The sequence below is a fragment of the Vidua macroura genome, chromosome 6 (genome assembly GCF_024509145.1).
Source record: "Vidua macroura isolate BioBank_ID:100142 chromosome 6, ASM2450914v1, whole genome shotgun sequence".
NCBI classification, from domain to species: Eukaryota; Metazoa; Chordata; class Aves; order Passeriformes; family Viduidae; genus Vidua; species Vidua macroura.
Window position 1 is genome coordinate 43,552,897 of NC_071576.1, and position 26,509 is coordinate 43,579,405.

Sequence of the window (26,509 nt, forward strand, 5' to 3'; positions counted from 1 at the left end):
ATTTCAAATACATGGATAAGACAACACTATCCAGTGGTCAGGAAGCTAGATCTTGGAAGATGCATGTTCTGTTATTTCTGAAACTCATTTTGATGTCTCTCCCTGTCTCAGCTGTCCCTACTTAAACAGTTCAAATCTTCCTCCCATCTCTGCAATGGATAAAAAGGGAGAGAGAGTGGTTAGTTGCTTGAGAAACATGATGTAACCAAAGCAGCCAAACAATTTCCATGCAGCTTCCTGAAGGAAGCTGACAATTGGTCTAGAATGATTTTCACGTGTTTCAGGTATGAGATACTAGAGAGACTAACTCATGCTATCAAACCTGAAACAACCATTGGTTTTTCCTGTGGGTGCTGCACTTGCAGCTTCACTCAGGGTCACAGTGCAGGAATTTCTAACCCTGACCTGCAGCCAGCTCCTAGACTGGCCTTGCTGATGAAGATCTGCTGCATCTCTCAGGTTTGCTGCCTTTTTTTTTTTTTTTTTATCCTGTAGAAGCTCAGGTACGATTTTATTTTATGTAACTCATGTCTTAACCAGCGTATCTAACATGACACCTTGCAAGTGGACATGTAAGCCAGCTCCTTTATTTCTGAAGCAAAGCACTCTCCAAATCCACTTCGGGTAATTCATTGGTTCTGCTAACTCCTCTGCTCTGCACAGATTGCCAAGGGAGAACAATAAACACAGCCAACAGATGCATGGAGAATTTTTGCTCTTGACTATGCATCATATTTGAGTAAACAGAAATTAGCAAAAGAACAGTCAAGTTATCAACTATACTTCCTTAGTCTGCAAATTCACTTATTGTGCAGTACTTAAATATTTCTTATTCAGGTACAAGAGCTGGAACACATAAGAAATCTCCAAAGCATATACATATACAATATATACATATACATATACAATATAATACGTATACATTAAACAGCCAACCTTATTGTCCTCCCTTTGCCCCACATCTCTGTGAGATAGTGCTACTTTGGATGCAGCGTTGGGCAAGAAGCAATTGGAGCATTTTCTGAAATAACTCTGTCAACAACAAATGAGAAGAAAAATCTACTCTGTCAAACACAACATTGTACTTCTTCATCACTGTGCCACCACAGGACCCACCTGCATCTGTCAAGGAAATAGTAGGTGTTGTAAATAAATGTAAGAGGCTCAGATTCATTCAGTCAAAATGATGCTGCCAGGGTGCTCCTGGAGAAGTGAGAGGTTTGGGTAAAGCTGAGATGTTACTCCCATTGCTCCTGCACAGGTGAAGGTTATTGTAATTTTGTGTGCTGAAAGTGGTTTAAATCTGAAGGCATTACAGGCTGTGGTATCAAATAATGAGAGATGAAAGGTTTTACCTCAGGGTAACTGATAGGAATTAACCTTAGGTAAGAACAGAGTAGGAGGAAAAAAAAGAAAACCCACCTTTACAGTGGCTGTTGGGAAGCATATAGGAAGTGATGCTCCCAAATCAATTCTCAGTGAATGGGGGTCTTCTGCATGGTATCCAGCATCAAAGCAACTGCACCTTCTGAAACACTTTGTCCCCATTCCCATAGAAATGCTAAGGGTCAGATCAGCCCCAAAACTGCTCTACGTCTTCTTCTCCAGTGGTCCCCACAATAAGGCGGTAAGGAATACTACTGGGATTTTGGAGAGTAGAGAATCATGTGTCAGTTTATCTATTCACAGTATGTTTGGCAGATAAACAGAAAAGTTAATTCCCTAGAGAGATCCATCCAGTACTTTTCCAAAGTGCTTTATGCAATATGCATACCCTCAACTTTGCTTTGAAAACCAAAGAGCTGTGAATTTACACATGAAGATGTCTTTGCTTCAATTAATAACAATACATCATTTTGGACTACAGCTCCCCAAACAGTGAAAAGCTGCTTAGTTCTCTCTCCAACAGATAATTGAGGCTGACTGAATAACAGACTGCTTGCAAACCAGCAAGAAAAGATGTTGCACTCAGAAATCACTGCTGCCTATTTAATTTTTAAGGTGTAAAAAATAGGATCTTTAAACAAATCAAAGCAGAGAGAATGAAAAAGATTAATTAGGGAGCTTAGCTGGAGACTGTAGTATTTATCATCAACATTTCTCAAGCACAGCTTTTGCTGGGGTGTGACTGATTGAGCCAGCCTTGAGACCGCAGCATTCCCTCTCCTGCAGAGAGCCCACTGTGGCAGCCTCAACAGCTCCATCTCCCTCGTGCTGCTGGTGTGAATTCTGGATCCACAGCTATTTTGGGGCATCTTGCCAGCACCAAACAAATATTTCCATCTGAGAATCTGAGTCAGGGCATGTGATTTAATTAATGAGGATAACAATAAAACCGGCATGCCTCTGTGAAGTTAGCAAGTGGAGAAGAATCATGGAAGTGGAATCTATCAACTTCTGTATACTTACAGAGATTCAACTATTTAGACGTAACATTTGAATTAGTTCTCCTTAGTCTGGGAAAATAACTTTTTAACATCAGGGTACTTCTTACAGTAATCCTTTGAGTGAGAGGACTTTGACAAGAAGTGGGTCTGGACTTTGATGGTTCCCCTGACAGTGGTGATGCCTGCACAAGGCATCTGTCAGGGGCAGAGTCCCGACCCGGGACCACAGCCAGACACGCTGCCTCCCCAGAGCATCTCCACTTGAATGTGCTGGCATGTGGATCACAGACCTGGAGATAAACGGGAACATTGTGCTGGGCACATGAGTGGTGGGGAAGTGGCAGGCAGAAAGAGGGAGGTAGAGGCTAATGCTGACAGCCCCTGAGCTCTGCTGCTAAATCCATATACAGCAGCCAGCACAGAGCACCAACCTCTGCTGCGGCCTCTAGAGCTTTGCAACAAAGCAGACAACAAAACTGGTTCTGATGCCTCATCTTTGATAGCACAAACAGGACAGCAAAATGAGAAATTATGATATTAAGCAATTTTCATTTGTATAAATATGGATCAGTAGATTTTTTTACACACAGGTACATGTGATTTCCAATATCACTTTGTTTAAAAACTATACTTAAAACCCACAAAGGATTAACAAAACTTAACATGGAATGTAAAAGAAATTGTAAGAAGCCTCATGTAGGAGGCTATAAAACTAGAACAACTGAGACTCTATGAGACAGGGGACATGCTCACTTGTGAACACTATTAAAACACCAATTTTATTCAGGAATACAGAATACATTTTTGAAGATTTCCAGTTTACAAAAGTTTAAGACAAGGTTGGTTTTCAACATACAACCTCTTTTAAAGCATTTAGGTAATTTCTCCATTTCAAGTTGACAAAACCCCTCAGATCAGGAAAAAAGACAAATGAAGGCCACAGTCCTGTACTGGGATACATTCAGGCAGGATCCAGCATAGTACTGAAATTCTTCCTGCAGTCCATATTTTAGTCCATGGCTGTAATATAACCTTTTGTTAATAAAAAAAATACTGCAGATCTAGTAAGAACTACAAGAAAAGCCCTTGTCTTACCATTTATGCCATATAATGCCAGTTCCAGGCATTATATGCAAAGTAGCTTCCAATAAGCAACAGTTAAAATCAGTACTTGTCATTTGATCACCGCATTAAAAATACAGCATTAAATTTTTTCTTCATTTATACAATTTTAAATGTTCATTAAAAATCACAATCAGTGTCCCTCCATCCTTTTCATCATTAATAGTTTTCCTTATCTATTAAAACCATTTGTCTTTGCTACGATGTCTAAAAGGAAAGAGCACAAGATTAACAAGCTGCAGCATTAATTAAAGTGAGAGTCATCTCTTTCCTCCACTCAGTTTCTAAATCTATCACAAGGGCCCTATTAGCTGTATCAAAGTGAAGTGGTGTAAATAAAAGTGATTTGGCTTAAAAGTAGAGGAAGAAGGAATGCAGTTATTTATATATTGCACAGTCAGTGTTTTTGTGTATGTCACTGCAGACAAGAGCCAAGAAAATTATTCACAGGCTCTCTTTTAAAAGCATCAGTGCCAGTTTTCCATTTCCAATACCAGAGAGGCAAATGGTAATTTGCCTTACAAGGAACTTCAGATTACTATCAAGTAGAATCACTATTGGCTTCATTTTAAATATACAGCACACTGATTTCAGCAGAGGTTACAGCTGAAGCTCCTGAATTTTATTTATTGTATTTGTTTGTATTTAAATGACCTTCTTTCTGACATGCCTTCACTTACTTCAAGTAGTCATTTCTTCAAACTCTTTTGTTCAAATACATTAATAGCTGCACTGAGAACTACTCAATACAATGGTCACCATTCAGTACAGATGTGGAAACAGAATTTGGCTCTTGAAAAGAACTTTAACTGATTTTACTTTTGTAAAAATAAGTCTTTGAAATAACATCAATTTGTTGAAATATTAAGTAGAAAGGAAAGCTCTTGGATGACTAACATCAAACTAAAAGGTTAAGAACAATTGCGATGATCAATTCCAATTTTACCTGCTACCGTAAAGAAACCCTACCACATGGTATTGGATGAACATTTAACTTCAGCCTTACAAGCTGCAGGATTTTCAATTAAATATTTAATTTCATCAGCACAATTCCCAAAGATTCCACTGAATAATGCAGTGTAATGCTGTATTAACACACAAGAAATTATACATCATAAACAACTTCTGTGTGATACTACAGCAATTTCCAAAGAAATACGTGTAGCAAACCTGTTCTACTACCAGAAAATTAGAGTAAGATGAGCCACCCCAAGTTTTAGCACACCTTTTTGGAAAAAGATACTGAATTGCTGTAGTCCTTAAAGTTCAGTGGTCCCCATAAGTAACAACAAAGAGGAAGACAAGACTTGATGCTCTTTCTGGATTTCTAGACAACCATATGTAACAACACCCAGAAATGCAGGTAATAGCTTTTCCAATTGACATTCAAACAGAAAGGCACAATCTCCTTTTAAGTTGTGTTCTCAAAAACTAGAGGATTCCTATACAAAGATAAATACACCCTTAGCTGGAAGGGAAAACATCACACCATTAAGAATGTTTTTTCTTTTTTTTTTTTTTTTTTTTTTTTTTTTTTTTTTTTTTTTTTTTGTTAAAGTCCAAATGGATTATCTTAATGCAAAAGTTACATGAATATATACATCCTGAAAGAGTATTTAATATATGTATGTACATATATGACAGTGACTGACACAGAAAACAGAAGAAACAGGCTATATTTACTATTTTCCTATATCTTAGTAATGTGAGGCAACATTTTTCAGATGCCATAGGCACACGGTATTTGGGCTGCACACCCTCTGGTGTCTTAGAATACACATGGTGAAATGCAATCCCCCGTGGAAGGCTTGTTTGAGGGGTAGTGGACACAAAGATTTAGTTTCACTAATACAGCTTTAGGTAACTTTAAAATTAAAAAGATACCTAATTACAATGAAACTACTGCAAACTCTTCAATGGTGTGTTTTCAAGACTAATACAAAGTTTCTAAAACTGCAACAGAAAACCAGTAAGGTTAATTCTCATACAGCATAACACAGCTCTTTTACAGAGGCCAAGCAGAACCTTATTGAAAGGCAAGAGAGACAGCAGGGTCCAGTGATCACAGGAGATGTCCCTGCACCCACCTGTACTATTAACTCAGTCACATACCTGAGCCTGATCTACCTGTAAAATAAAGAATAGCTGTCTGCTCTGTGCAAAGACAACAGTCTGCCTATGACCTTGGTCAGTCACTAATAAAGCTAAATCCTGCTTTGTGCAGGACAGCATAATTACATTGCTTGAGTTCTCAGCAAGGATGAAATCTGAGCCACTCCTGTACATTACTTTGCAAGGACCTAGGAGCATCTTGACCAATGCACTTCACCACAGGCTGCCTAAGCCTGTAATGAAAGCTGCCCTTAATCTGCTTCCAAAGTCAGCCTAGCCCATCAGCATTAGAATTCTCCAGGATTCCCCACCATGTCCTCAGTCCTGGAATGACCTGCGCTTGTAAATCTCTCTGATCTGTGCCTCTTGCATATTGTGGCAACAGACTCCAAAGCTGGAAATGGAAAAAAAAAAAACCCAAAAAACAACAACACCCTAACCCCTTCCCTAAAAATTCAGGTGTATTTATGAGAACTGAGACTGATTTTGAGTTGTTGCCTTACTTGCACTCCAAATTCTTGGGCTCTGAGCATGTAACCTTTGGGCAAAAGACTCAACCTTACAAAGATGGGGAGGAAGAAAGCAGAAGGTGTGGGCAGTCAGCTTCCTTCCCTTCCTTTAAACAGAAAGGTCTGTTTAATGACACTCTTCCTTTTCACATAGAAAGAGTGGGAAATGTGGGATAGACAAACATAAATAATTTTTCAAATTTCCCCCCAGACAAGAGGAAGACACTGCACTTTTCTGTATACTGAGCACAAGTACAGCACTGCAGTGGCATTTAAATTCACAGCTTCTTCCCTCTTGCCTCTCTAAATACCTTTAACCTCAGAGGTGCTTTCACATGGTGATTCAACAAGGTGCACTGAAACACATTTGACAGGAGACCATTACAAGACTTATGACAGAACAGACATAAATAATTCTGCTGCAGAAGCTAGAATTTCAACCAAATGAATGTGAATAATACAAACTCTGTGAAAACCAATGAGTTTATCAAAACCAAAACTTTGACATTAGAGTTCTTGTGGTGTAGTAGAACTAAACCCAAGTGATACACTATGTACATACCTACACACAATATTACACGTGTATCCATGCATGTACACACATACGCTGCAGATGGGATGCCAAGCCCACACCTTTCACTGCATGACCTGCTTTCAGGTATTTTATAAATATAACAACTACTCACTGACATTAAAGCTTTCTGTGCTGGGTGTTTGCCTCAGAGCAGTTTTGGTGCTGAAAATTTTGCTGGAACAATTTGGGGGTTTGTTTTGTTGTTTAGTTGTGGGGTTTTTTTTAAAAGGGAATACATGGAGTAATGTTATGCCACACAGGAAAAGTCTTGCTCTGTTGTTTTGAGAAGCTTTGGTGCCTCTGTACTCAGCCTTGACATTTGACAGGTAAGCCAACCTTTGTGGTGTTGCTGAGACAACCCATGCAAATTTGGCCTAGATACTGGCATCTGGGAAAAAAAAAAACCTTGCTTAGTTAAGAGTTGTTGGATCCTCACAAGCTTAAGCCTCCTTCACAGTGAGAATGTTCCAGGCCACACAGAGATGGGTCAAATAGGAGATTTTATGCAATTTGGGCACTGCCAGGAGGTTGGCATTGGCACCAGACCTCCAAGCAGCTTGAGTGCCTCTCATGTGCTTCAGTGACCACCAGTTGGCACCAGACTGAAGAAGAAATAGCTCCCACGTTGAAAGGCAGTCTGCCATGTGGAAGGCAGTCTGAAAACAAGAGTCCTTCTGGCAGAACTCTCGTGTGCAACTTCTGTAAATATTATACACAGACATATATACATTCATATACAGTAAGCAGTCCAATAAATACACCACATGAGTTCTTTTGACAAAGCACTGATGCTTCCCTTACTTGTCTGAACCAGAACTTGCTCACAGAAATACTGTGGAGAGTGGATGTGACTCTAGGTTTATCTCTCCTTGCTCTGCCTTTGATGAGCCCAAAATGCTGAATTCAAATATTAACTCAGTGTGAATTCAAAGTAAGTCATTGTTCAGGCACATGTCCCCCTGAAACCTATTAACCACAGCAGAATAACCCACACAGACACAAGTAAATGCCTTCTGGCCATCCCAACTACTGGAGCAGTTACACTTCTCTTTCAGCAGTGTGGCTGACCAGAGGATCACTCTGATCTACTGTCCTCTCCAGCAGAGTTCTGTGCCCATCCATGCTGCCATGGACATCTCTTGTCCAGCTGTTGGATGTACCCACAGGACTTTCTGCCACAGGGGTGTCTGTGCTGGATAAGCTTCCCGAGCGAGAGCGGTAAGGAGGAAGGTCTGGCTGATTAGGGGATTCCGATTCAGAACAATAAGGTGGTGGAGGAAGGTCAAACCAAGGTGGTCTGCTGTAAGACACACAACAGAGTAAGAAGTTACTGAAAACTCGGACAGAAGATAGTACATAGTATTCCATAGTACATAGTATTCCAATGATGAAAAAAACAAACAGTATTTCTTAGCTTTTCAATTATGATGTATCAAGAGATCTCAGACCTGCTCACATTATTCAGGTAATTTCAAAATATCCACACCACCACTGGGAAGCAAGGTTTCTGGCCAAGGTGCAACATAGTAATTACAACCTGTTTAACAATCCACATGTTGAATTAGATGGCTATGGACTTCCAACAAAGCTGGCTCAAAGACAGCTGTGCAAAAGGTAAAAAACTTTTCTGTTTAACATTTACACCAGAGAAAACACTAAAAGAAGTAATATTAAGTGGTGGATTTACACCTAGAGATGATGATGTGAGCAGAAGAAAACTTCAAGGAAACCTCCACTAAGTGACAGACATTAGTGGCTTACAGTCTAGAAATAAATAAACTGAATTCTCCACACTGTCAGATCAGTTTGGCTGTCATGAGATCACATGCAGAGCAACTGTTAAGTAGGCACAGGCAAGATGAGCACTGCATTCAGGAAAACTGTTCTGATAGCAAGCAAGTAAGGGTTGAGCAGATTGATAACAGGCACTGGGAGCAATTAGCTCCAAAACTGCTGATGGTTTTATCAGCTCAGGTGAGAAGTGATTACAATCTGAACACCTGCTCATTTAGTTGTCCTTAATAATGAAAAGATATCATTATTATGAAAGTCAACATTAAGACAAGGGTCCTGCAGCCAAAAGCAGTAGAGAACAGGAATTCACAATTATTCTTAAATCCCACAATTCGTACTGTAAATATCAACAACGTGATAGTCAACAATCTGAATTGCTGAAGTTTGTACCATATCCTTTTTAGGTACAGGGGATGTCTGCTTACAAGTTTTGTTTGGAAAGACTTTACAGACAGAGGTTAAAATGAAGGTTAATCATCTACAAATAAAACCAGTGTCATAACTACATAACCACAAAAGCATCACATACAAGCCACACCCACACGGAACTTCAAAGCATTTTCAGCTACTTAAATTAGGAAGAGTCCTTTCCATTCCAAAGTTCTGTTCTTTTCTTCTCTTGGTAAAAGGTAAAGCAGTGCAGAGCAGAAGAATGATACAGTGTCTTTATACAAGAATTGAAGAACGCTCTCACCTTTATATACTTATCATAAATGAACAGGGCTGTATTTTTTCACTGCTATGACCTACAATTTACCTGGGCTTTTTTGGTGAAACTCTAAATTCAGTTTTCACATTTTGATTCCAAACTGGCACAGGTTATCATTACTAGACAAGTGATACATTCTCCTGCTATTCTTAAAATCTTACTACCAATATGTGCTAAGAGATTTGAGTTTGCCTCAAATCCCTTTTAATACCAGTAACAGTAAACAGACCTGAGAACCATGAATTTTTCATACACAGAATGAGCTCAGATTTACTGAAATTTGATCCTGTGCAGGCAACTGAAGTGCAGCACTGGACTTCTGTCAAAAGCAGCAGAAAGTGCGGAGCAGCAGCACAGACTACCAGAGCTGCATCCAGCAGAGGGATGCTTTGGTGAGCCCAGAATCAGCTCCTGTACATACCTTTGGTCGAGCACGGCCTCTGAATAGGATGGCGGGGAGTCCAGCTCCACTGGCCACTGGCTGGCCATGTACTGGATGCCGTTGTTGACGTTGTAGGTGATGCTGCAGTGGTGCGGGTGGTCAAGCACCACCAGGCGAGACAGCAGCACGGGGTGCTGCAGGCGATGCACTGGCAGCGTCATCAGATTGTTGCGCTTGCGCTGGTGGTGCAGCACCAAGGCAAGGAAGGCCACCACAAGGACAAAAATGACAGAGCTGCCAATGATGGCGTAGGTAATACTCGGGTAGTAAAGCAGCTGATTTTCGGAGGTCACGTAATCTTGGCCGCTGCCTGCCTCTGCAAGACAAAAGGAAAAGGAAGCCTCAGATGGGTTTCAATACAAAACTGCTTTTGGCCTATGCTGTGTTTTCTGCTAACACGCTGTGTGACAAAAGAAAGTTTCCCTTTTTCCTTCAGATTCTGAAAAATTAGCTTATTAAAAGCACATGCATGCAAACTGGAGATTGGCAGGTATCCCTCAGTCCATTCCCATCCACAGCAGTGCCAGAAAGTAAACTATAGGGAAAGACAAGCTGAGAAAGAGGAAAATACACACTGTAGTAGCATGAGCATTATCATGGGAGTATCTCCCCACCCTTACCTAACAGTCACAGCTTTTGTTTCCAGAGGCGAGATATCCAGTTCCAAGCCATAACCACAATATCTCAGCTGCATCTGGCAAAGCTCACTAGAATCAGAGATGTAGAAGGCACAACACTTTTTTTTTTTTTTGACTATATATTCCACTGACACCATTTAAGCCCCATGTCCACAAGGTCTTGCAGCCATTGAGCAATTTATTTTTGGACAGGAATTTCTCTTTCTGTGCAGCCTGTAATTCCTTATAGCCTCAAACAGGCTATTCTGACATCCATCCACCTCAAGAAAAATATGAGGCTCAGTAAAAAACAAACCAAACCAAACAAACAGAACCTCAAATCCACACAATTAAAAGAGCATGATCCATCCAAATTCTTTATTTCCTACTACAGAAGGCTGGCACGGTAAGTCTTGGCATACGATTTTCCTTTCTTTTCCTCATCAAGCAAAACTGTTTTTCAGTCATTCAGAACTGCAACAGAGCCACCAACATATTTCTCTAACAACAGATAATGAAATATACACTGACTGTGCCCAGCATAATGGAAGACCTTTACTCAAGCACCCATTGTTTTAATCCAAGATGCTTTAGGTATCTCTCTCAATATTTGATTTTGGTAGTTCACTTCCATGGTTAAACACCAAACCACAATTTCTAGCATCACTAAAAATAGTTTCTGCATTTGTCAGTCAGATAAAATGGCTAATCCTTTAAACATCTCCATTTTAAAGCATAGATACTTTCATAAGAAGAGATGAGATGGGAAAAAAAAGACTCTAACAGAACAAAGAAAACATTATTTCTTCATTATGAGAGTAGTGAGGCACTGAAACAGGTTGCTCAGAGAAGCTGTAGATGCCCCATCTCTGCCCTAGAAGTGTTCAAGGCCAGGCTGGATGGGGCTTTGAGCATCCTGGTCTAGTGGAAAGTGTCCCTGCTCACAGCAGGGAGGTTGGAATGAGATGATCTTTATGGTTCATTCCAACCCAAGCCATTCTGTGACTATTGGTCCTGCCACCAGCTATGAAAACTACCACTCAGAGCTGCTTCACTGATGATGCCTCTACAACCACAGACCAGAGCTTTGCAAGCCAGCTGCAAGCCAGACTTTTCCTGATACTTAGCGTAACACCTCAGGTAGGATCTTTGCTAACTTTATTTCCCTGTGCAACTGTGCTAGAGAAAGCAGAAATCACTGTTTCCAGTCAACATTTGGTCTCTGGCTCACTCAGCAAAGTGAACCAAGTCTGCATGAGGAATGTAAATGAGAACAGAAGGAAGGAAAGGAACTGACATGCATTAGTAATTTTAATTACAGCTCATCACATATTACTCTGGCTCCTTTAATACACTCCCTAAATTCAACAACTGAGAAATGAATTCATGTCATGCATCACAAACAAGGGCCAGCACAGGGAATATAATGACAAGCAGATCACTTTTATGCAAGCATCAAGAAGTTTATTTGCAAGGACTGACCTGTGGATGAACACTAATACCTACAACAGGTGGAAGGAAGGTAAATCTATTATGACAGCCCAGTAAAATACCACAAGACTCTCATTCAACTTGGGTCACTGGTTACACTGCATTGGCATAAGGCTGAAAACCAGATGCCTTTGCAGACCTGATGAGACCTAATTAGTTACCATGGAGTCATTCTGCAGCAGCACAGTCTCTTCTCTGTATAATCTCCATTTTACTAAAAGGGGAGAAAAATGAGAAGTGAATTATCCATCAACTCTTTCCCCAAACTTTTAAAGTTATCCACCTGTTTAGGATAACATCTAGGTCCTACAAGAGCCAGTTCCACAAATACAAACAAGTTAACTATACTGCTGAAGAAAAACTCCTTTGTCAAAAGTCAGATGGGATCTGATAACCTTCAGAATAGTGTGAAACAAAACATCTCTTACCTAGTTTTACAATCCTTTTCATACGACAACCATAGACATATTTTGCAGAGATTTGGGATAACTTTGCAGTTAACATGCTGTTTTGAAGATTTGTGATTACTGTGGCATCATTTATTTACCAGTAACTCTATTCCTTTTCAAGTGTTTAGATCTGTTTCTCATATTCCTATTTAGTTCATTGTCTTTCTGAAGCCCAGAGCAATCTAAGGGCATGCCTAGGGATCTGTGTAGAGGTGTCTGAACCAGAAGCAGAGCTACTAGGGTGCTGTTTTGAACAGTCTTGTCTGGTACAACCCTTGAACCAGCCAACACAGCAATATTGCATTTAAAATTGGAATGAGCATCTCTGTCATTTCAGCTAATTCTAGCCCATGTGTCTCTAACATGAAGCAGCACACAGGAGTACAGATATATCCTGTGAAGAGGAAAGAATCGGGTTCATTTGTCAAGTGCTCTTTCTTTCACCCCAGGCAGTGTTGAGGATTTGCATAGAGGCACCCTCCCCATACAAAGAATCCAGCTCCCTAAACATGCAGAGTCTTTATGTCTATCAAGGAAAAGACTGTACCTGAGATGGAGTTCTAACTAGGAAGCTTCAGCTACCATTGAAACTAAGTCTTTTTTCACCACAATAACATTATTCTTGCCTTATAGGTGGGTTTTCTGGGCCAAGAAGATATAATCTTAAGGTCTCTTAGCAATCCACACTCAAAAGTGAAGTCCAGTGGCATTTCACTTTGGCTGTGATATAATTTATTCCACAAAAGACCAACCTGTACCTAATCTCTCTTGCTATCAAGGCAAATTAATCCAAGTCTGCAAAAGATGGAACCTGAGCTTCTCAACACTGCATGGCTCGCAGTCCTAGAGAGGTGAACTGCCCTTAATGGTCTTCCAAAGTAATGCTTTGACAAGAAAATTGCTCTATGGCACAGCTAAAACAAAACATAGTAGAGAACTATGAGACAGTTTTGCATATAGGAGACTTTTAAATCAAGTTTTTGCTTTGTCTTCCTATACAGCTGATCATGTTGAAATAAGCAACTTTTTAGAATGCCTTGATAACATTCTGGTTTTTTTGTAGAGCCTGGTGAATATTCAGAGGTTTGGAAGGGAATGAGGGGTACTGAGCTGAGACTGCCTGATGAATCTCTATCCATTTTGCACTCAATGTAAAAGGGAGAAAGTGAGATATAGAGAACACCTGAAAACTGTCTCTTGGACATGCACGACTACTTACGGAAACAAAATCCATGACTCTTTAGCTCTGCTCTAATAACTTTCAGCAAATGTTTACACATCACAAAAGTCATTTAACTGAATTTCTTGGTAATTCAGTTATCTCCCAGGAGAAGCAGGCACTATATCCAGGTAGGTTTAAAAAGTTGTCTGCTCTGCTACTAAGTGCAAATGCATGAAAAAGAGTGAGTAGGCAAACAAATTTCATTTAGATTCATGGAGTATTTACTATTTCATGTCTTTTTTTTTTCCCCTTAAGAAGATCAGTTTTCTATCATGCCACATACAAACAGTTTATCAATGCCACTTATGCCTATTAAACCCCGGTATCTGGGAAATACCGAATTCACAGATTAGAGATTTTTGGAGTGTAAAAAGCCTTGTGAATAATTTAGGAAAATACTGATAAAGGAAACTTAGCAGGTTGTGCTTAGAGGTCTATTTTACTGACTGTGAACAAATTTGCTGTCTCAAAGTTTAAAAAAAATCTGAGAGTAACTGCATTAAGTCTGCCAGACATAGGGATGAGAGGCTATTATTTTATCTTTCACAATCCTCTGCTCAAGCCTGGCTTTTCACAGTTCATTGGAGAAAAAGCTTTTGAAATACATAATCTGAGCAGACATCTGTAGCCTTAATGAGCACGAGTCACCGACCATCTCCAACAAAGATGCTACTGTAACAACACATTTAAATTCCAACTGGTTAAAGTGCAGAGCTGCAGCTTGGAAGGTTAAAGACAACAAAAATCAAATGCAGGCAGAGCCTCTGCACATTATTTATTTTCTGTGTTTGGAGTTCTTACGGCATCCAGCTAAGTCTCCCAAAACTCTTATTAAATTTTTCATTCTTGATGATTTTATGTGCCACTAAAACAAGTCTTTCATAGATCTTGTGCACTGAACTCAGAGTGTTCTTTATTCTAGTGATGTTTTTCTAATTGACTTATCTTTTTTCCCTGTTGCCCTTCTCAGTGTTACAAACAAGATCTCCCTCAGACAACACAGCACCTTGACCTCATGAAGCCTCCTGCTAGGTTACCACTGTTCCCCTCCTGAACAGCTTTACAGTTCCCATAGACACCAGAGACAAGGATTTGTTTTCAACTGCATTCAAAGCATGTTTTTGCCTTGCTATGGCTTTCTCTGTTTCAGGCACAGAAGAGAGACTCACTAATGGAGGTGTTGCACATACTAAGCAGGCCTTATCTATGGGAATTGGCCAGAGGAATACAATATGATTACATTTTTGCTCAACAGCTACTCGGTAAATAGCTAAGATTGCTGGGAAGGCACCAGGATGAAGCTCCTTCCAGGTATGTCTATAACAGTAATGGCTTCACAGACAAAGACAGACAATGGGCATCTGCACAGATGTTGTGGCTTCAAATGGCACCAAGGTTTAACTCCCTGCTAATCACAAGTGTCCCTAATGCCCACAGACCAGAACCACAGCAAACAGAATAGCCTTTGATCTAAGAAGCTGGAACAAAGGGTGGATCTATTCCCAGCTCTTGAAGTTGCCCATGAGGTGATTTTCACCACCTCTGCCTGGCTCCTTGCCCAGCTAGCCTCACCTGGAAACTGGATAGCGATGTTCCCACATTCCCAGGACATTCTCCAAAGCTCTTTCATACTGACAAGAACTACATTTTCCTGAAAAGTCCAAGTGTTTCAAACATCAATCAGAAGCCTTAAATACCACTGGATGCTCCGTCTTTACCTATTCTTTCAGATGACTGGAAAAACAGTCATGACCTTGCCTGCACAAACACAGTAGGATCTCTTGATATGAAGAACTTGTTAGCTGTACACAGACATATATTATATTTACATCACTACTGGCATTAATGTAACAACTTGAGCTCTGAGCAATGAAACAAAATTTCTCTGTATAATGCACTTTAGAGGCTCTGAGCAAAACAACAGTTATTGGTCCCAAGAATGTAAAACTAAGTGTAAGATTTGGAACTATATATAGTTATAAAAGTAGCTAGCAAGACACAGATAAACCTAAGGAGAGTAGCAGTCAGCAGAATTAGAAGCAGTGCCAGCATGTCTCATTCAGTGCACCAGAATGGGTGCATTACCAGTGCCTTCCTCCCCAGACTTAAATTCTCATCCTGACCACGCTCTACAAGAGCTGTGCTTTCAAGTCTTTGCAGCTGCTCTAAATGAGCCGCTGAGTCAGCCTGAAGATCAAGAGCCTCAGCTCTCACATGCCATCCTTTTTTATCTTCTGCAGGGCAGGATAATTACTCCATGAACTTCACACACACATAGATAAAAGAAAAGCAGCAAACTGAGCAAATAAGTGGAGAACTAAGAAATACTTAACAGTAGTCATAGCAACCAAAGTTCTAAAATAACTTGGCAGCAATGTAAAAACCTGCAAAGCCAAAACTTGCCATAAAGCACAGAAACAAAAGGTCCAGACTTGGCAGCTGGAGGGAGACCAAGGAGGAAATTAAAGTGTTACTCAAAAGTAATTTAGGATTACTCCAGCATTGATCTATGCAGCAGTTCCTGGACACATGATAGGATAGTGGTGTACTTTGATTAAATCATAGCCACTACAAAAAACAGGTCCAAATCACAGGTAAAACATAAAAAGGAAGAACTTTGTCCTGTTAGTCTCCTCCTTCTAGTTTGTAAATGTAGGGTCACTATCAAGAAGGATACCACAAAAGTAGTTACTATGGAGTTCTTATAACATTTTATGAGAGGAAGAGTCTGCAGCACTGAAAGCTTTAGGGGCTTGTGCTACTATTGGCCCCTCCCAAGCACTAAATTAAACATGTTCTGCAGAAGGAAAATCTCTAACTGCACCCACCAGAAGGCTCTTTGGTGGACCAAGTTTATAAAATAAATCAATAATCTGCTTCCAAGAAAGAAAAACAGTATTATCTTCATAGCAAAAACATGCTCTGGTGCTCTTGCTGAGACACATGACAACTACACACCACCCAAGCTCTAGTGCCATTACAAGAAAGGTGCCTAAGTTGGAGATAATAGCCACTGATCCTAAAGCATAGCCTGTTCCTTCCTCCAATCTCCCAAGAGATATTCCAGTCTCACACAGTATTCCCCAACTGCATAAATGTCCAGGTTTGGGGTCTTCGGTTGCTGTGTAATCTCTTGTGTACCATTAGTGAGTAGTACAGGATAGTCTTGAAAGTTAAAACAGTATAATGTTTTAATGGAGAAGTTAACAGAACTTTGAAATTCAACCAGCAAGACCCAAGCATACTCATTCTCCAATATCTAAGGAATAATGGACATACACTAAAACAGAATAAGTTCCACCTCATCATGAGAAATAATTCCTTTACATTGAGGGCAGCAGAGCACTGGAACTGGCTGTCTGAGGAAATCATGGCATCTCCCTCTCTGGAGACATTCAAGAGGTCCCTTCCAAGCCTAGTGATTCTTTGATTCTGTAACATCAGCTTCATCTTCACTTCTTTAACTATTTATACTATTTTCTACCAAATAACCTTGGCATCACTGGCAAATGTATGTGCAAATGCACTGTCCTGTCTTCTGCAAAGGTTAATTGGAGCTCTGAGCCAGGTAAGAGACTGGACATTGTATCAGCTTCCTGCCAGTGCAAAGGCATGCCCTACCTTGATTAATTTTGAAAGGTCATCAGTACAATTCCAAGTCAAAAGTATGACGGAAAACAGGTTTGGCAAAGGCCATGGGTGGCTTTGCTTTTCCTATTCCCTAAGTGTTTAGAATCCAAATTGCCAGGACATACTCCACTAGCATTCCTTGGAATCATGTGAATATCTAGGAGGCAGAAAAACCCCAACAAATAAAAACAAAAAGTAAACTAATTAAAATCTGTCGATTAAATGCTTGTGTTTTTATCATCTGTCAACTCTGAAAAGAAATTACACCCATTGCAAAACTGTTACAAATTTATCTTGAGTGATCTACATGCCTGAAAAAAAAGCATGTTGTTTCAAGAGAATGTCTGGAAAAAGCTGAATGTGGGATGCTGTGCAGGACAGCTGAATTGCATTTTTATAGTGTTTATTCTGGAGGCTGGCAAGAAGAGACACACAGTGCTCAGCTAGAATGTGCCCATTAACTTTTTCCTGGGTGCTGATTAGCGCTATGAACAGCTGGAGCATAAGAAGGATAATAAGGCTTGAAGAAATGCAGTGCAGGATTTATGGAGCCTGCAGTCAGGTATACATGGCAAGAAATACTACTTAAATGTGATTTAAATCTATTGTAGAGTAAGTTTATAATCAGTCTATAAATTTAGTCTAATCATTCACGAACTGTATTTTAATGGCTCTGATTTTTGGAAAAGCGTCAGTACAACATGCATGTCCTGCTTTACATATTAATATTGTCAATCCTACTTATTTCCCAGAATCATGAAGAATAGATGTTGCCAGATACACAGTACACATAGCTTCACTTGTTCAAGAAGCTACTAACAATCTAGAAACCATGAGCAGGTTGTGATCCTGAGTAAAAAAAGAAACAAATCCGCAGAGACAAACAGTACCTTCCAGGTCACCTAATCCCTTTCTATCACCCATTCATTCATACCTACTCAATGCCCCTTCAATGACTGCCTCCAGGATGCCACAGAAGAAACCAGCAGCAAATCCACTCCAGCAAGAGCCCGTAGGACACCCTCTGGCTCTAGGAATCAAGAGGAGACTGGAGAGGAAAGCAAGACTACAGCAACTGAGCAATGTGGGTAGACACTCAGTCCAAACCAAGATAAGCTCAGTGCTTGGTTCTGACAAACAATGCACCTGTATGAAGTTACATTATGAGATGCTTTCCCTGTTAAAATTATCCTGACTTTGCATTACATTTGTTTGACATACAAACTAATGTTTCCTTTCAGCCACAAGCTTTTGAAACTCAAGGAACTCTTGCCAAACAGTGGCCTCGGTACCTTCACTGTGTTCAGGTTCCACCTTCAGGAAGGTCTTAACAAACATTGTACCTGGCTGCAAATCAAATTCTAAATATTTCCTTAAATATTATCTGTTACATACAACAGGAAAAAAAAAAAGAGGAGCAAAATACAAAAGCAGAGAAGACAGCAATTGGCTGTGAAAGTAGCTATTGCACAGCCCTTTTTGGCCTTTCTGATCACAAGACTCAGACTGTCAAATGCCAGAGAAAGAGAGAGGGAGGAAGAAAGAACAGAGAAGCAAATGAGGCAAAGAGAAGAAAAAGAAAAAAGCTGCATTTGAAAGCTAGTGTACACAAATGGGACACTAACAAGCAACTGGAAGGCATTAACACCAGGAAGAAGATAAACATGTGCTTTTCACCCTCTGATAAAAATCTCACTTGATCAGAGAAGATGACACTGAAAATAGGGAGTGGGAGGGAAACATTCAAAGGCTGTGGCTCATTAGAAAATTGAAAGCTTTTCAGGGGGGTCCAAAAGGCTTTGCTCTGAACCTGAAACTATTCAGTAATTACCTGAATGACAGAGGATGCTTATTCAGCTTGCTGTTAAGCAACAGCAACCCTGCTAGATGAGATGAAAATTAAAAATTATTTTAAAATAAAACAAAGGTGAATCAGAGCCTGATGGAGAAAAACATGAAGTATCAGTTGCCTACATAGACACTACCAAGAAGGGATTGTTTAGGCTGAGGAAAATATTGCAGAGAAGCTTTTAATATTTTTAAATACAGAAGTTTGAAATTAATGACAATCAAAACCATGTCTGCTCTAACAGTGTAAGTGCAGGGTTTTCAAACACTGCAGGGAAGTGTCCCAAATGACTAATGTGAGAAATCACAGCTTTATTTCACACATCTAATTGATTAGAGCTGTCACCTCTGCCAGTGAATAAACAGTAGCAGCACCATGTGCCTCCATGCCTATAGATTTCCAGTTACACTGACCACTCTGATGGTTTTACCATGGGATCATCATTCGTGTATGTCCTCAGGAGAGTTTCTCAAAGTTTTCCTGACTTACATAAAAAAAAATCCTATAAATTTTAAGTATGGGCAGTCCAAGTTGAATTTGAACCACTTACCTCCAAAGGCAAAGCACCACAGTAACTTACTACCTACAAGTGTAGCTCTGGTGTGAGGTGCAACTTGGAAAAGTGGCAAGGAGAATGCAGCACTGGAACAGATCCCCTCGAGCTAGCAATGGTCTAGCTGTGCTTTGGGAATATCCTGAGAACTCCAATAGTCCTTCATGTATACACTGGCCTGCAGTCAGAAATAACAACAGTTTAACCCTGCCAATCAAATAACCCAAAACACCCCATAAAACCTAAATTTGGGTTATTTCTCCTGAGCGGACAAACCTGTGTTTGTTTCACCAAACCTGTCTTCAGATAAACAGAAAATAGACAAAAATCAGCTCCTAACAATGAGGATGGAGGTCCTCTTGTAAAGAATTTTATATCACTTGTTAAATGATCCCATTATTTTCCCAAGTTCAGTGGGAGTTCATACTTCATTGACAAATCAATAAATTCTTTAAGCCTTAGAAGCTAACCATGCATTCAGAAGGGAAGAAGGAGCTCATCTCCTCCTCTGGAGTGCAGAGGACACTTGGATACCTTTACCCCATGGATGGACTTAGCGTAACATTTCAGACAGTAAATCAAGACATTACAGTACCTGGGACTTAACCCAGAATTGTTTTTTTAAATATGCATTATAAAAATTTTGGTCTCACTTCAGCAAGTTTTCATATAAATAAATTAAGCAAAAAATATCTTTAATTACAGAACAGAGAAAATTGCTGCACTTGATGAAAGGCTGTTTATTCAGCACTGACAAATGCAGCCTAATGAATGTGAGAGTGCCAGATTTTATTCTTGCTGAAGATGTAGTCTTGCTTTTTGTTTCCAGAGGGATTGTGGAAACATTTATTTTCCCTTTGACCCTGGCTGACTGACTAAACTAGTCATACTGAATTGTACAATTCTTGATATGAAAAGCATGTGTACAATGCAAGAAAGAAAAATGTATTTTAAAATTTGTATTAAGAGGCAAGAATCATAATTATTAATCACTTTGTCAAGATAATTACTGTATGCAAGGGCAAATAAAGAGATTTTTGGTGGCATACTTATAGTTCTTGTTCTCCTTGAAAAGACTGGAGGCAAATAATAATGATTAGTACAGCTTAGCATAGTTTAAAAGGCACTGAATTAGCTAATGTGTCACATGAGAACGAACCTTTATTGACAGAAACTTCAGCTAATGCATAGCTGTGGTAAAGAAGGTTAATAGAAAACTGGCTTATCACAAGGAAAGGATATTAACTGTATTATGGCATGATTCTGCAAAACCCCAATGAAACCATGTTTGAACACTGGCAGTCTATTTTGGCCAGCTTAGTTGAAGACAGAATTAGGTTGATGGAGAGTGCAGCATGAGAAACAAAGATGATGAATGGGGGAAACAGAGCTTAAATATTAAGAGAGAAAAAAAGCATGCTTTATTTAGTATTGAGAAAATATTATTAAGAGGAGATATGACTGAGGTATTTATAATAGCCACTGGTTATAAAAAATAAGCTCAGTGACTAATTCTTAGATTACTGGACAGATCAGAACTAAAGGTGAAGAAGGGTAAAATGGAAAAGATGAAAGACAAATTTAATGAAACACTTCTCAGAAAGAAGAGAAAATAGGTAAAATTATGCTTCATGACTAAATTTAAACAAACGCTGGGGGACTGTGTGGGCTGGGTAAAAGCTTGTAGGGAGCATAATTTGTAATAGCTGAGACATGTTTCCATTTACACACACACAAAAGCATCTGCTGCAATTTTAAAAATCATTCTTAACAAAGGTTAAGAGTTTATCTAATTTGAAAGAGGAAGAAACAAAACCATTTGCTACTACTCCTTTATAGTACAGATGCAAATGGCCAAATATAGTATTTTTATAGTACTATTTCTTTAAGTATTTAAAGACAAATCACATAAATGTTACAGCAATCCAACAAGATAGGTAAACCTATTCCTTACCTAAAAAGCAAGACTTAAATTAATAAAACTATTCGCTTCAAGTTGCAGAGCTAAAGATTGTCAGCCAGGATCAGAAACTGGGAGTTCTCAGCTTCCATCAGCCATACCCTCCTCTCCAAACACAAAGAGACTTTAATGAATTATTTACTTTTTCTTTACTATCAAAGAGGAGGCAGCTTTATTGCTTTACTCCTAAGGTGCACTTAATTATCCTTGAGCAACCCAGTCCTGTCCTCCCCAGCACTCTGTGGTATTTTAACAAGCTGTCTACATACAGTGTTCACACCTTAAAGATGGAGGCTGATTTAATATGCTTGTATCTCAGCTTAAAAACTTGTCTAAACACAAATTAGGAAAGAAAATTAAAAAAACCCCAACCAAATCACACTGGATTCTGGTCTAAGTGGAACATACCAAGTACCTAAAAAATACTGAATAAAAATGCAAAACAAACCACAGACACACACTGGTCTGCACGACTCATTGCTCCCTTTACAAATAGCTTCAATTTTTCAGCTAATTTTGTTCCTGTAGATAAGCACTCCATAGACAAAGACCTCTGGATGCTGAAGGCCTGACTGATCCTAACATTACTCTGTTTAGCAGTCACTCTTACCTTGTGCTTGATGGTTCCTCTTTATCATGCTCACCTGTGCAATTCTACATCCTTCTCTTTGAACATTTTAAATACACAAACAACAAATTGTGCAATTTGCTTTCATTGGGCTTTTCACAAAAGTTTCAAGAGCTGTAGAATTGGAACATAGTGGTTACCTGTGATTGATAAAGTGACAGATGACCTGGGGTACCTCTACCTAGGAAATGTAAATCCTAAAATGCAATTTTCACACTCTGGGGTGTAACTACCCATCCTTGGGAGTGTCACTGCAGCTTTGAAGGGATTAAAACAAAGAGCAGTCTCCATAACTAAGCCAGCTAAAAGTTTAATTAAATACAATTGCTTGCTGTGCTTCCCTTCCCCAAACAGCCTCATACATATTTATCACTGTAATTACAGCAGTAAAAAACCTCCACAACTAATTATGCCATGCTTCTCATCTTCTATATGCCTGGAATTTTTTACATAATTACTACTGAAATTAATTGCAAGTTAGTTAATTTTGCACTTTGTCCTTTCAACCTTAATTGAAAATTAAAATTTTTCAAACCAGTCATTCTTGAAAGCGTGGTGCTTTTACCTCAGATGGTACCATAGCCAAAATGTTATTTTAATGGCTTTTAGTAATACAGCATAGGGGAGTAGTGTAAATGTTATCATTTAAAATAAGAGAGTGTTGCTCTAATGCATATATACCATATGCTTGCTAGTGCTACACTTTCCAGAGAATATTGCCCAGTGCCACTTGGCCTCTCATGCAGTGCTTTAGCATGCCACCCCTTGAGACAGAGACTGCTATCAGCCACAGTCAGCTTAGATCAAGCTCAAACCTGTAATTTTATTTGACTATGGTTTAAGCATTGTGCCTAATATTTCAAGGGTGACTAATGATTTTGCATGCCCAGTTCTACAATTGATTTTGAAAAAGTAATGAACATTTCCTCCCTTAAGAGGTAGGGGAAGAGGGGAAGAGCCAACATTTGACTTGCTCTAGAAAAATAATTGCCTGAAAAATTTTGACTTAGCCCAGGAATCACACCGTGTCCTCATTTTCTAGGGTAGTCTCTGTAATCAATTGTGACCTATTGATTTGGGAGTGCTTTTAAGAAAGGACACTATACAATACAAAATCTTCCTATCACCTAAAGAAGTATCCAAATGCCATGCTGTGACAACAGACAGAAGATGCAGAACCCCTGGATGGGGATCCCAGCAATTTCCAAAACACAACTGGTACTCAAAGAGGACCAGTGACACATCTCAGCAAACCAGAGGACATTTCAGGGGTCCATACCATATAGCCCCATGTAACTCATTCTACTGTTTTTATTATTTCACTATTATTTTCATTTAAACCTATGTCCTTAGGATCTTATAATGGTGGCAATTTTAGTGGGTTTTGCCCATTAAAATAATTAATTATTGTTTTAAACAAAACAAAGTCTATATTTAAATCACCTTTTCAATCTTAACTTCAAAGCTTCAATCTTGCTGTGATTATTTTTTCCATCTGTCAAGAAATCTTGCAAATTTCTAATAAGATAGAAGATTTTCAAAAGCACAAGACAACTTTGCTAGGAGAGCACTTGTTCCTTACTCCTTCACTATAGTTTCCATAAGCCAATGACTCAATAGGTAATTTTTCTCTTAAAATCTTGTTTTCAATTTCTGTAGATTAGTTCAGTATCTTGTTGCAACAAAAATCAGGGTGGTTGGTGAGTAATTAAGAAGGTAATTAATAAGAAAAAGCATTAACAGTCAAGAGCCCAAGAATGCCAAGAAAGCTCTTTCAGCAATGTCATAAAGACCATGACAAGTGATTCCTTACCAGTAAAGCAAATGAATGCAGTATTTGTTCTGTCTTGAAAGACTAAGAGCTGCCTGTGAGTAGCTGTGAACCTGTGAGCCACATGTGTATTATTAACTCGGAAGTTCTGAACAAACTAGACTGGTACAGTGTCAGAAAGCAATAATTTCTGTTTTATAGATAATTTGCAATTTAATGAGGAAAAATCCCTGCTTGTTTCCTATGTCCAGCAAAACAAAAATTCACTTGTGCATTTTCATAGACTGACTATAATTAAATGCTTCTACCCATATAAAATTGCAAAGCTCTTTGTAAACCAGTCTCGCATTTTCTTAACCAAAGAAACTTCATTGTGCTAATGGCTACCAAGTGTTACACAGATGTATACACAAAAATACAACAAATGATTTGGTGTGAAATTAATGATTTTTTCTACTCTGCACCTTTATCTGATGAAAGTCTTCTATGCCCTTATTTGAACCTCAGAAAACACAGTTCAAAAATTTCATGCTAGTTCAGATGTTCTAAGGATTTCTCAGTGCATACCTACATGCTACACTAAGAAGCATTTTTAAAACCCAAAAAGAACAAGAAAAAAAAAAGATCCCGTCAGCATTACAAATGTTGACAGTCATTTATTTCAACTACCCCACCACAATACTTCTGCTTTAATTAAACATTAAATCAGTCAAGTAGGCATGAAGATTTAATTATTGCTGTGGTTTAAAATGTGCTTATTTTCCCTTGAAGCCAGTGAAGGTTAGCAGGATGACCTCAGTATAATGGAAAATCCTCAGTCTGGCAGGATGCTGGACACAAATTTGTCCCTTATGGCACAGTTTAAATATCTTTCTCAGTAATACAATGCTCACAAAGAAGTACTGGTTTTACAAGTTTAATCCAAACATACCTGAGGTCTACGGCAACTGAATATTTGATGGAAATAAATCAACCCATTTTAGGGAAACAGCCTATTCAGCATTAACTTTGTCAGCTCAGTAAGAGTGGACCTGATGCAGAAGTCCCCAAACATCTTCATGTTTGATTGATACTTTTCTCCTCTGACTCATCACTGTGACCATTTCACTCAGCCCCCTTGGTACAGGAGTCAGGGTCAGGTCACTTCAAGTGACATGGTCAGAGCTCTCATAGGGGACAATGGGTAGTACAGGAAAGGGGAAAGAAAAGAGGTGTCTTTCAGGCCACATGGTATCAGTTCAAAGCATTTCCCATCAGACATGAGAGTGAGGATTGTCACTTTGAGCAGAGCCTCTTCCTCTTCACACCGGGGCTTGTAAGAGACCAAGAACACACCCACCATGATGATGGTAAGAATTCTGCTCTCTCCTGAGATATGTCCTACAGGGACTTCTGGGATAGCTGTCAGCAATCTGAAACCCACCCACTGACTTCCAGACCTCTATGAAGGAAAATTTGTGTATGTCTTCATCCTTTTTCTGCATTAAGATTTTTGACCAAGAATCTCAAAGGCTCTATGACAGATACAGAGAATGATTCTGGTTCTGGGCAAAACCCAAGCAATGAAAGCAATTACCTGCTTAGTGATAGACCTGAGTAGCTGAAAACAGGGCAAAGCTGTTTAGTAGGAAGCAGCTACAGATGTTTGTATTTATTAAAAAAACCAAATATGCAGTGAAAAGCAACTGGCAGCTGAGAAGGTACATTGTAATACAGTCATCTTGCATTTAAAAATTGCAGATGTTCCTGAGTATCTCTGCAACCCTACTCTAATACCCTGTCTAGACAAAAACACCACAGAATGTATAACATATGACACTTTCTATATCCTCTGAGGGGATTAAGCAATAAATCAGGTTTTCAGATTCAGAAAAATTGCATTCTTTGGAAAGTGACTTGCCAAATTTCAGTAAAGGAAAAGTTTTCTGCCCTTGGGAATAAACCCATGATGCTGTAAGGATGAGTACCAAGAGATCACGTCCAGGAAAATAACTGAACCAGTTTTGAAGTAATAGGACCTGTAGAGATCAAGGAGAAAACAATGACATTCTATGCTGCACACCCTCTTTTTAACGCTGCATCTTACACAAACACTCCAAACTTGACACTCATTGTACAGAACAAATATTATGCATGTTCTTCATTGCATGCTAATTCTGCAACAAAACTGCAGCATTATGACATTCAACACAAAATCAGTATTCTTCTATTCTCCTTCTTCACTAGCATCTGATAACAAAGGCAACTGGTGCTGTGTGATTCTTTCATCTCGCCCAAGTTACTGAACCTAGCCTTTAGGTTGTGGCCTAACAATTACAGAGTTCACCCAGGAAACAGGAGATGCCAAGTCCATCTCTTCTGCAAGGACTGGTTTTGCTTTTCTACACAGTGCAACACATAAATACATGAACCCTACTTATGGAGCATGGAACACAGAGCTGCCTCCTCCCACGCCTCTTTTGGATCATCCTTCCTCTTTCTCTCCCTTACCCATCCAAGGACTCTCCAATTCTCTCCTACAAAGCAATAAAATGTCATAAAAAGAGTGTTTCCATCCATATACCCTGAAGCTATAGAGTTCAAGGTTCTCTCTTAAGGTGTTTTGCTCATAAATTTTTTAGGATGGGGGCAGTAAGGTGTTCCATTCTCCAACAAAGATTTAACTAACTATGATAGGGGATGAAAGGGAA

The 26,509-nt window shown here is 39.3% G+C and overlaps 1 protein-coding gene across 1 annotated transcript in view; it reads right to left on the minus strand.

Annotated features, from left to right (window-relative positions):
* Window positions 1–5,055: 5,055 nt before the first annotated feature.
* Window positions 5,056–26,509, minus strand: part of LDLRAD3 (low density lipoprotein receptor class A domain containing 3) — a 108,177-nt gene continuing 86,723 nt past the window's right edge. Inside the window, exons 5-6 of the mRNA XM_053980926.1 lie at window positions 9,629–9,965; window positions 5,056–8,004 (exon numbers count right to left, since the gene is read on the minus strand). Of these exons, the coding sequence (XP_053836901.1) occupies window positions 7,743–8,004; window positions 9,629–9,965 (599 nt within the window). The 3' untranslated portion in view covers window positions 5,056–7,742. The remainder of the gene's footprint in view (window positions 8,005–9,628; window positions 9,966–26,509) is intronic.